This window comes from Copadichromis virginalis, linkage group LG20 (assembly GCF_057382275.1).
Source record: "Copadichromis virginalis isolate Kocher_CV1m ecotype Utaka linkage group LG20, C_Virginalis_male_GT1.1, whole genome shotgun sequence".
Classification (NCBI taxonomy): domain Eukaryota; kingdom Metazoa; phylum Chordata; class Actinopteri; order Cichliformes; family Cichlidae; genus Copadichromis; species Copadichromis virginalis.
Genome location: NC_140637.1, coordinates 26,523,593 through 26,536,335, shown reverse-complemented (window position 1 = coordinate 26,536,335; position 12,743 = coordinate 26,523,593). Strand labels below are relative to the sequence as shown.

Sequence of the window (12,743 nt, the reverse complement as noted above, 5' to 3'; positions counted from 1 at the left end):
CCAACCTCAGTAATTATTACTTCAGTAATTCCAAAACATCAACATGTGTTTTAGACCATATTCCTACAAGACTGCTCAATGAAGTCCTGCCATCCTACAATCTTTCACTCTTAAACATGCCTATCTCTATTAATGACCTCGGTACCACAGACTTTCAAGCTAGCAGTGATTAAACCACTACTCAAAAGCCATCGCTTTACACATCTGTCTTAGCTAATTATAGACTCTCTAATTAAAGACAATCTCCAACTTTCCTGTTATCTTAAAAATGGTTGAAATAGTAGCTGTAAAACAGCTAACAGATCATCTGCAGGGGAATGGTTTATTCAAACAGTTTCAGTCAGGTTTCAAAACTCATCACAGCACAGAAACAGCTTTAGTGGAGGTTACAAATGATCTTCTTATGGCCTCTTACAGTGTGCTTCTTCTTTAGCTACTCCTTTGTTGCCTTGGTGGTATGTTTTGAGTCATTGCCATGGTGGAAGACTCATCCACGATCGGTCTTCACTGTTCTAGTTGAGGGAGGGAGGTTCTTGTTCAGGTTTAAATGGGTTAGTTGATGTCAGAAAGTTGTTTTTTGGTTTCATCTGACCACAGCACTTTCTCCCAAGCCTTCTCTGAACCATTTAGACCAGGGGGGCCAAACCTACGGTCAGCGATACAATTATATCTGGCACGCAAGATCATTTCATATGTCAGTTGTTAATGGTCCATCGGTATGTGGGAGCCAATCTTCAGCCCTGCTGAGAATCAAGAAGAAATTCCTGCTAAGTATTACCAGCATGTAGACTTTCCAATGTGCGGCCATAACTTCCTGGATCAAATTTACACCTCAACGTCTCCAGTCTCCCTCAGAATGCTGTTGAAGTTCTGCCATAGACCTGGCAGCAGGCGTACGTTTTATGTGTGCCAGGTCTGTCCAGCATCCTCCCCCGCCACCTGATCCAACTCACCACCAGGTGTTGATCAGTTGACAGCTCAGCCCTTCTCCTTACCTGAGTGTCCAGAACATATGGCTGCAGGTCTGGTGATATGATTACAAAATCAATCATCAACCTGCGACCTAGGGCAGCTGCGTGCACTTATGGACACCCTTATGTTCAAACATGGTGTTTGTTATGGACAAACTGTGATTTGCACAGAAGTCCAACAACAAAACACCACTCTGGTTTAGATCCAGGAGGCCGTTCTGCCCAATCACGATGCTCCAGGTCACTGTCGTTGCCTACATGAGCGTTGAAGTCTCCCAGTAGGACAAAAGAGTCCTCAGGTGGAGCACCCTCAAGCACCCTGCCCGTTCGGCGCATAAGCACAATTGACAGTCAGGACCCGTTCCCCGACCCTAAGGCACAGCTTCATTTTTGTCTAATGTTCTTAGAACTGAAATATCCTGAATCGTTCTTGTTCTTGGAAGTGTTTACATTCTGCTGCTATGTCGTTCAGGCTCACTGTGCAGCGTGTGAGGAAGCCCCGCTGCTGTAAGGGACCCCAGGGTCTGCTGCCTCGATACTCAGCCACACAGGCGGATGGTCAGGAGCAACTGTTCCACCTCACAGACAACATTCACTCCGAGTTGTGAGTGTAACTCAGTTCATTGTGTGTTCTTACAGTTGATTGCCTGCAGATTCAGCAAAGCTTAATGTTTTATTTCCTACAGCTTCATTGCTGTTGAGCCCATCGACACGTACTGCGTACTCATCTCCTCGAAAGTTGTCTACTTCCTGAAGCCAGGTGACTTTGTGGATCGTGAGGCCATCATTCTGGAGGTCAAATACGATGACCTCTACCACTGTCTGGTATCTAAGGATCATGGGAAGGTATATGTGCAACTCACCAAGAAGGCTGAGAATACTAGCAGTGGTGTGGCAATTCCCGGTCCTTCCCACCAGAAGCCCATGGTGAGTTTTCGGTGACATTTTTGGATTGTTCCAGTGGTTTTGATTGATTCAAATTAGACAAAAATACTGTCTCATTTCTCTTTAAGCAGATAGTTTGCATTAGACCAAGCAGGACAAATAAAAGCCAGACACAGATTCATTCACAGAAGAAGAAACCAATCCACTATGTTTTTTATTTTGTGTCCTGTGTGATACTCAAACAACTACACCCATCAATATGGTTTACTGCAGAAAAAGAGACTCCTAATTTCCCTTTGAACATCTTCTGCAGTATGTTTGGTAACTAAGAATATAACTTCATCTTAGTAGCCATGTAAGTGTCTGGTGCTTACCCTCTGATCATGTGTCATCACAAGTAGGGATGTTCCTGCCGACTAATTTCCTAAATCGACTAAGCAAGTGGGAAAATGAGACTAATAGACCAATTTAAAACTAAGAAACACTCATATACAGGGCTCTAGACAAACTTTTTGCCACGGTTGCACTGGTGAGCACTTTGCGCACCAGTGTACTTTTTGCGCACCAGCACAAAAGTTAGGTGCACCCAAATTTTTCAACCGCATTGCTTAACACCACAGTTTTACATGTGCACTTTTTGGGGGGGGGGGGGAAATTGCTGTCCATACAGACAATTGATTTGTAAACAATTAATTAACAATCTTGTCAACACAAAGTTCTTTATTTGGAGCACATTTCTACAAGAAAGATAAGTTACTGAAAAAGCAGTGAGCCACCTTCTCCACCTTATCTGGGAAAAAACACTTCATTCCCAATCCAGTGTGTCCTGGGTCTACCCCGTGGCCTCCAGTTGGAACCCAGGAGGCAACCGCATCAACTGGCTCATTTCGATATGTAAGAGTAGCAGCTCTACTGTGAACTCCTCCCAAATGACTGAACTCCTCACCCCATGCTAAGGGAGAGCACATCCACCGCCTGAAGAAAGCTAATTTTCCCATTTCGATTATCATAATATCAAGAACATTGATATAACTGCTTTCTCCCATTTAATTGAGTCTTCCTAGCAGAGACAATTTATCTACTCCTGATGAACTGGTGTCTCACTGCAATTATGGACTCCAGTCTTATGGATATTTTTGCTCCTTTAAAAACCCAGTGTCTCCTTTATCCACTCTGCTGGGTGGAATTTGACCCACTTCCCACTTAGGAGGCTAAATCCTACTTATCCTTACTCTTTCCTTTAATAGCAGACATTATTCATTCTTCCCTAATCTCTGCTTTTTTCCTTTACCTCTTAAAACAGCTGTGATAATTCCAACTCTCAACAAACCTGATGCAGACCCTTCCAACCTAAATAATTTGTGTCCAATTGCTAATTTACCTTTTCTTTTGAAAACTTGCTGTTTAGATCTACTCTCACCTTCCTAACAATCGTCTGTTTGAGCATTTTCACTCTGGTTTTTGGTCACTTCACAGTAGTGAGACAGCCCTGGTCAAAATCACAGATGATACTCTTATGGCAGCTGACTCTGGGCAGACACCCATGGGCTTCAGAGCTGTCAGCATGCAGTCAAGTCTATAGAGTGTTGATCTACTCATGTTATTCAGGTGTGTTGCAGCAAAAAAAGGAAACGTTTGGGGACACCAGCCCTCCAGGACTGGAGTTTGACACTTTATAATAATGGTTTGGGGAAGCCTGCAGATACAAAATTCAAGGTCTTAGAAGTACTCCCCACCTACATAATGTGATGATAACATTGCAGAGGTCAAGTTGTGGGTTAGAAGACCAAAATAACTTTCTTTAATCCCGAACCTTCATGAGCTAGGATTCTTTTTCAATCAGATAATGAGATACACTTCAGCTGAATTTTTAAAATCCATGTCATTTTAAATTGTAAGAAGTTGTCTAATTTAGTTCTCCAATTTCAGTGACTGGTGGCTTATAGGACCAGTTTTCATTCAAATTGTTCTGTCTCTTCCCAACTTCAGTGTTTTCATTCTTTGACGCTCCTTCCGTAGGTCCATGTGAAAAGCGAGAGCCTCGCCATCAAAATATCTCAAGAAATCAACTACGCCAAGAGTCTGTACTACGAGCAACAGCTCATGCTTCCTTCCACTGAGAATGAGGACTGCTTACTGCTTGAATCCTGATCAGGACTTTTGGAGATGGTGTCTGCAGGATTGTGGGGCATTTAATTGATTTTTGCAGATAACAGTTTTTTTAAATCTGTTTTGACAAACAGCAGTAAAGGGTACTGGGTACAGATACGTGACCTGATGTTTCAGAAAGCACAGACATGTACAGGATAGAAAAAAAATAAAACTTGCACTGCAGTGTTCTTTTCACTGTGTATATGTAGAAAGCCCTTGTACTGCATTTGGCCTTTGCATTTATGACTTTTATGGCTGTAGTTGTACACATTCCACAACAGTTCTATATATTTGTGACTAGACTTAAATGTAAATAGAGCTGCATACCAAGAGTATAAATTGTTGTACATACTCTATTATGATGAAATATAGAAAGTCACAACTAAAGTGGATTATGTAAGAAACTGCCTTTACAAATGTATTTTGTGTAAGAGTCTATTAGAGATGGGGACATTGATTTGCACTGACATTGGGGTGGGACATGCAGCCCCCTCATCCTTTCAATTATACACACTGGAGTGTCCGTCATCGCCTACACTGCTTTTTACAATCATAAATCTAATGTGTCTAATTTTATTTAGCTACCCTTTTTTAATGACCTCATAATGAGCCTTCTAACCAAACTTTAAAGCAAAGTGAGGGCTTCCTTTTTACCTTTTACTCTGAGCAGCCCCATACGATAGGAAGCCACTGTTTGCAGGTGTGCGTGCACGTGCGTTATCACAGGCCTGTCAGAGAGATGACACACTCGGTCTGTGATCCTGTTAAAATGGTAAGATTTAAATAGACACTACTTCAAATAAAGCACCAGATTGCAGTACTCACTGTGGGGAACGCATTATTTTCCGACTCATTCAAAACACACATTTCCATTGTTGACTTCTTGCTTGTCCAGTGGTCTTTACTTCAATGATACACAGGGGCCACTACTGTCCTGTCTCAGGAAAACCAAGACCAAAAATGTGGAAGAAAGAGCTGGCCAAGTCTACAATCTCAGTGTTTTTTCCCTATATATTTTTTTTGTTTTTCTTTTTATTACCGGAGCCACAGCTGAGGGGTTGCAAAACCCTGAAATTAGACAGCTGGCAAGAAAGATTACTGCTGCTGTCACTCCTCTTCCTCCTCTGCCTGTGCTTCAAGGATTCTGAGAGTTAGTATGATTTAGGTATTGATTCATTTTAACTATTGCATTCTGCCTGCTCTAATCAAGTTCACTTAATGTTTAATAGTCCACATTTAATCTATTTAGTCATATGCAGTTGAGGGTTTCTTTCTTTTACATAACGTTTGTATATAAAGGTATAATGATATTTTTAAAAATTACATACATAATCTATACATTAAATTAAATCCCTAAAAAACTGATATTAGTCTTTACTACCTCATTTTAAGTAAATTCCACCTAAAGTTGGGGTCAGCTTCATAACAGTTAATGTACATTTAAGGTATTTTTGTAGTTTATAACATTTAAACCTTATACATTATATCACTGGACAGCAGTTTATTCATTTTCTTTCTTCTGAAAACTCTAATTGATGCTCTATTCCTCCACTGTCAAGCTCAAACTTTGTGAAACTTGTGCTTCATTTACAGCGGGGAAAATAAGTATTTGACACATCAGCATATTTATCAGTAAGGGGATTTCCAAGTGGACTATTGACACAACATTTCCACCAGATGTTGCCATCAAGCCAAATATTGAAGTCATACAATCAAATCAGAACATATAAGTATACAAGTTAAACCATAATAAATAAAGTGAAATGACACAGGGAATAAGTATTGAACACACTTTATTCAATACTTTGTAGAAAAGCCTTTGTTGGTGATTACAGCTTCTAGACGCCTCTTGTATGGATAGACCAGTCGTCTGCATTGCTCAGGAGTGATTCTGGCCCATTCTTCCACACAAACGGTCTTTAAATCTTGAAGGTTCCTTGGGCCTCTTTTATGAACTTTAATCTTCAGTTCTCTCCATAGATTTTCTATGGGATTTAGGTCAGGTGATTGACTGGGCCATTCAAGCAACTTGATTTTCTTTCTTTGAAACCACTTCATTGTTTCCTTGGCCTTGTGTTTGGGATCATTGTCTTGCTGAAATGTCCACCCTCTTTTCATTTTTAGCTTCCTGGTAGATGGCAGCAGATTTTTATCCAGAATGTCCCGGTACATCTCTCCATTCATCCTGCCTTCAATAATATGAAGTCTGCCAGTACCCCTTGCTGAAAAGCAGCCCCAAACCATGATGCTTCCACCCCCAAACTTGACTGTTGGTATGGTGTTCTTGGGGTGGTGAGCAGTGCCATTTCTTCTCCAAACATGGTGTGTAGAATGACTGCCAAAAAGTTCAATTTTGCTTTCATCTGACCATACTATAGTCGTCCAATAATCCACAGGCTTCTCCAAATGCTGTTGCGCAAAGTTTAACCGAGCCTTGACATGCTTTTTGTTCAGCAATGGAGTCTTGCGTGGTGAGCGTGCATGGATGCCATGGCGGTTCAGTGCATTGCTTATAGTTTTCTTTGAAACAACAGTACCTGCTGATGCAAGGTCTTCCTGAAGTTCTGTCCGAGTGGTTCTTGGCTCTTGGAGAACCCTCCTGATTATTCTTTGGACTCCTCGGACAGGGATCTTGCATGGAGCACCTGATCGTGGCAGGTTTATGGTGAACTGATGCACTTTCCATTTCCGGATAATGGCCCCCACAGTGCTCACAGGAACATTCAGCATTCTGGAAATGCACCTATAACCATTCCCATCAAAATGCTTTTCAACGATAAGATTACGAAGATCTTGAGAGAGTTCTTTGCTTTTACCCATCATGAAGTCTTTCCTGTGTGCCTTCTGGGTAATGAGGAGCCTTTATAGGCCATCAATTAGGACTAAAGCAGCTGATATCAATTAGTACTGATAGGGGACAGGATTTCTCTATCAATACTGACAGATTTCAGGTGATCTCCTGGCTTTCTATGTCATTTTGCCCCTTGTTATCTCCATGTATTCAATACTTATTCCCTGTGTCATTTCACTTTATTTATTGTGGTTTAACTTGTATACTTATATGTTCTGATTTGTTTGTATGACGTCAATATTTGGCTTGATGGCAACATCTGGTGGAAATGTTGTGTCAATAGTCCACTTGGAAATCCCCTTACTGATAAAAATGCTGATGTGTCAAATACTTATTTTCCCCGCTGTATATAGCACCAATTTACAGCACTTTACCCCTACAATATTAGAGAGGAAACCGCAACAATCAGATGACCTTCCAATGGGGAGCACTCTGTGACAGTGGGAATGAAGAACTCTTAATAGGACGGGATGTGATTATTTGTAACTTTTTCAGTGATGACTTTTGCTGGGCAAAAAAGTAAAACAGGCAATGTTACTGGAGAAGAGCTGCAGGAGCATGTAACTGATGCTGAGAAAGTGGTGGTTCAATATTATAGAGTCGATCCTTACTTCCAACAGTGAAAGGACCGGAAACGTGGAGTGGCAGTTATTACGAGTGAAAATGTGCAGCTGTCAACCATCAAAGTGAAAAAAGACTGGGCCCTCCAACACGGTACTGGAAGGAGATGCCAGTCAACCAGTAAATAATCCAAAGCAAGACCTCAGTATCCACCAGCTACTTGAACAAAAAACAAAACCGATATAGATAAATATGCTCAGTGAAAGCAGCCCAAAGCTCCTCAGAATATGAAAACGATGAAAAATCAACAAACACTATATGGATGCTCCCAAAGTGGCAAAAAATGTTTAAAAATCATCTGGTCCTTAACAGGTATAGTAAATCCAAATGTAGAAGTAGTGTGAAACAATTAAGTAAAGCCTTATTTAGGCAAATAAATGGAAAATGGACTGGTTCTTATATATCACTTTTCTATTCTACTTTTCTACACATTCCAATGATCAGAGAGCAACTATGGGTATCAGTGTCTTTTCCACAGATGCTTGGGCATTGTTAGAATATACTTTTTATGTTTAATGCTTATAAACCTCATTACTTTATATTTCAAATAAACTCATAACACATTTATGTTTTATCTAATCTCACACATTCAAATGTTATCTTTCCAATGTGGGTGTTGGGTTGTGATACCTACAAGAAAACAACTCTGGGTCTCCTGAACAACCTAAGAGGCATGGTGTTTTTAACTTGAACCTTTTAACTGCTTAATAAATTTAAGAAAATGTACTTTGGGCATATTTGTCTTTCATCTCATGAAATGAATCTGACAGCGTGCAGACTGGAGCAGCCACAGATCAAACCACCAACCTTCCAATTAGTAGATGGACTATACCTCCTGACCTACAGCCAACGTTAGCTGTCCAGCCAGGTGCTGATTATCAAATGCACTTAAGCGCTCCTTGTTAGAGTTTGTATTGTTGATTGTCATTTATGCTTAGAAATATTTAACCATAGATGCTTAGAGGTGTATAATCAATTGTGTAGTGATAAGTTGTGTGATCTTTAACAGGCTACAGAGGCTTGGTGTGTATTCCACACTAGAATGCACACCTATATCCTGGGAGCATGGGAAAGTTCGTACCTTGTCTTAATTGTTTTATGGTAGGATTAACGTAGCTACGTCTGTTCTAGTCTAAGTGCTTTTCTGTTTAGATGAACTGCTGGACTTCCTCACCGGGGGGGTCTAGTCTACCCTCTTCCTGACCAAGGATGTTTGACCCTTTGATCAGCAACACACACACACACACACACACACACACACACACACACACACACACACACACAGGCAAGGTACTCTTTGTTTGTATGTAGACGTCGTATGTTAATGAACCTATGCATATTCATGTAACCTCAATAAAAGGACAGTGGTACGGGAGGACGGATGAGAGCGACTGGGGTCAAGCGAAGGGACGGCGCTCTGTCCGGTCTCTCCCGTGCACGAGTAACATGAAGAACTTTGCCTATTTGTGTCTTGCTTAGCAGTGTAATTATATTGTCTTCAACGTTCCAGCGGATGGGTTCAAGCTACAAACCTATCACTCCTCAGTAGCCATTTTTGTACTTTCAGGCCTTTGCTACTAACAAGCTCCAACAGGGATGACTCCAGAGGGACTGCACACAATGAATGAGAAAAAAAAGGGTTCCCAGTCATCCAGGTCATGGTAGTCTGAGGAGCTTTGAAAGAAAGCAGCTGGAATTCTCTAAGTTTCTTGAAGACCTTTCACCCCTTGTGAGGAGAAAATTGTTAGAAGGCAAAGAAACTCACAACTCAGAGACCGTTAACTTGTCTGTTAACACAGGAGGTAGTATCATATGTCACAGCATTCTTCTACACATATGGCTTCACTCTCTTTTCCTGTGGTGGTTCCAATTCACAAGCTCTCCTTCCTTTAAATGAAGCTACAACTAAACATAATCACAAAACTAAAAAATCTTTCATCATTCCCTCCTGTTGTAGCGAATTTAAACAGATACATCAACGTGTTTCAGACACAGACCCTACATTGTGAGTGCTTTCGGTCTGGTCGTCATAAAATGTGTATCATTCAAACATAATCATTCATCACATTAGTTTCATACTCATCGTCTTCTCCTTCTTCCTCGTCTGGCACAGTGACATATGCAACAAGAGATTGAGATATCATTCTTGATACCATTCCTCTTACACAGGGGATAATGCATGTAGTAAAGATATAAAACATGATAAGTATTAGGCCAATAAACATCAAAACCTTAAACATCAATGTTCTCCATGAGCCGCTCATAAGCCAATCCCACCAATTACTTTGTGAATTTGCCCAATCGGTTACCTGTGCCTGTTGAACGTTTCGAAGTAATTGTAGATTATTTGTCATATTACCAGAATGCACATTGTCTGGAATATATGTACAACAAGTTGTATTAAACAAAACACACAGTCCACCCTTTTCTGCCAAGATCATGTCCAGGGCAACTCGGTGTTGCATAACAGTTATTCTTATGGCATCAATTTCCTGATTTTGCTCTTTGTTGATGCTGGTCGATGCATTTAAAAACAGCCCAAAACGATAATCCAATAGTCAGGGGGTCGCTGTGGTTTAGGACAATTCCTGAATATTGATAACCTAGACTGGCAAAGCTTGCTGCGCATGTCACTTGAGTCATGTTCATAGGTCTGCCATATAATGTAGCATGCTGTGTTGTAGCAGGCATGTGTGAGTATATATAACAATCTTTGCCTTCTGTGCGATTATATATGTATCTATACCAGGCCTTGTTCATCCAGGGATGGATGTGGTCCTGTGTCACTTCAGCCAGGTGTGAGTTGTCATATGTCCATGCCCTTCTATGCAAGTTGGCTTCTTGATCCTTTAAGTGCATCAGAGTCCATGCTGTAAGCAGCAGGGCCAAGGTGGTAAACAGAATAATCTTCATGATGACCAGACACACCGATTTACTCTGGTGAGTGGACTACAGGCGAGAAGTAGAAGGCGGGATATACCCAATCAGCCCTCCCTTCACCTGTAGATCACCAAAGAGTCGGGGTGGTGGTGTCTTTAGGTTGTGCTGTCACTCACTTCCACTTTTTTGCAATGGCTCTGGTGGACCCAAGAGGGCCTCTCAGCGATTTTGCAAGCTGTTGGTGTCGTTAGGAGTACTTGGTATGGACCTTCCCACCGAGGTGAGTTCCAATTCTTTCTCTGGAGTACTCGTATAAGGACCCAATCGCCTGGTTTTAATCTGCAAGAGACTTGAGAAGCGTCGCACAGCAGTTCAAAACAATATCTCTATTTTCTACTAAAGTTGCCTCTCTAACAGATTTATCTATTGGTTCACTTGCATCAAATCATGCATCTTTTCACTGAGGTCTGATTCAAACTATCTTACTTCTGATTCTTTCCAAAAATAATTTCACATGTAACAATTTACTGTATATATGTGTGTTTTCTATTTTTGTTTACCTCTTTGTTGTGATCTGGTGGACATCTCTAAACACCATCAGAATCAGAATCAGAATCAGAATACTTTATTGATCCCTGGGGGAAATTATTTTTTGTTACAGTGCTCCATTTTAAACCAACATTAAGACAAGACAGACAATACACTAACTAAGAATAGTACAATATATACATATATATACATAAGTCACTCATAAATAAATAGTTGGAAAAGAAACATGTGTAGTTGTAGCAGCAAACAGTGTGTTAAGTGGATGCGTTGTACAGGGAGATGGCCACAGGCAGGAATGATTTCCTGTGTCGTTCAGTGGTGCTTTTCGGTAATCTCAGTCTCTCACTGAACGTGCTCCTGCGACTGACCAGCATGTCATGGAGTGGGTGGGAGGTGTTATCCAACATTGTCTTTATCTTGGACAGCATCCGCCTCTCCGACACCACCTTGAGGGAGTCCAGCTCCATCCCCACAACATTGCTGGCCTTACGGATTAGTTTATTAAGTCTGTTGGCATCTGCAACCCTCAGCCTGCTCCCCCAGCATGCAACAGCATAGAGGATCGCACTGGCCACAACAGACTCATAGAAAATCCTCAGCATTTTCTGGCAGATGTTGAAGGACCTCAGTCGCCTCAAAAAATAGAGACGACTCTGGCCCTTCCTGTAAAGTGCTGTGGTGTTTTTAGCCCAGTCCAGTTTATTGTCAATGTGTACTCCAAGGTATTTATAGTCCTCCACAATGTCAACACTGACCCCCTGAATTGAAACAGGGGTCAAGTGTTTCCTGGTCTTCCTGAAGTCCACGATCAGTTCCTTGGTCTTTGCCACGTTGAGCTGCAGATGATTCTGCTCACACCACGTGACAAAGGAGTCGACCACAGCCCGGTACTCTGTCTCATCATCCCTGCTGATGCATCCAACCACCGCAGAGTCATCAGAAAACTTCTGAAGATGGCAGGTCTCTGTGCAGTGGCTGAAGTCTGTGGTGTAGAGGGTGAAGAGGAAGGGGGAGAGGACAGTCCCCTGTGGTGCCCCTGTGTTGCTGATCACCTTGTCAGACACACACTGTGGGAGACGTACATATTGTGGTCTTCCTGTCAGGTAATCAACAATCCAGGACACCAGAGAAGCATCCACCTGCATCGCTGCTAACTTATCACCCAGGAGGGTCGGCCTGATGGTGTTGAAAGCACTGGAAAAGTCAAAAAACATGACCCTCACAGTGCTCGCCGGCTGGTCCAGATGGGTGTAGACACGATTGAGCAGGTAGATGATGGCGTCCTCAGTTCCGAGACGAGGCTGATAAGCGAACTGAAGGGGATCCAGGTGTGGTCTTACTATGGGTCGCAGCTGGTCCAGGATGAGCCTTTCCAGGGTCTTCATGATGTGGGAGGTCAATGCCACGGGCCTGTAATCCTGGGGGCCACTGGGACGTGGCGTCTTTGGTACAGGGACGAGGCATGATGTCTTCCACATCACCGGGACCCTCTGCAGACTCAGACTCAGCATAAACAGTTTATGAAAGACTCCACACAGCTGGGGGGCACAGGTCTTGAGGACAAGGGGACTCACTCCGTCTGGTCCAGCAGACTTGCCTGAGTGAAGTCTCCTCATTTGCATCTCAACCTGGTATTGAGTGAAGGTGATGGGTGGGGGAGGGGTGTCAGGAATCTCACAGGAGGCAACAGCGCCATGTGAAGAGAGAGGCTGGCACAGTGGTGTGGTTCTGGATTCCAGGCTGACTACAGGTGAGGTTGTGGGGGTGGGAGCAGACACTGTGGTGTCGAATCTATTGAAAAACAGATTCAACTCGTCGGCTCTATTCTCACCTCC

General features: G+C 42.3%; 1 protein-coding gene across 1 annotated transcript in view; it reads left to right on the top strand.

The window, feature by feature from the left end:
- Positions 1–4,827, top strand: part of vps13d (vacuolar protein sorting 13 homolog D) — a 72,850-nt gene extending 68,023 nt beyond the window's left edge. The window contains exons 68-70 of the mRNA XM_085444765.1: positions 1,444–1,575; positions 1,658–1,898; positions 3,876–4,827. Of these exons, the coding sequence (XP_085300891.1) occupies positions 1,444–1,575; positions 1,658–1,898; positions 3,876–4,007 (505 nt within the window). The 3' untranslated portion in view covers positions 4,008–4,827. The remainder of the gene's footprint in view (positions 1–1,443; positions 1,576–1,657; positions 1,899–3,875) is intronic.
- Positions 4,828–12,743: the final 7,916 nt, after the last annotated feature.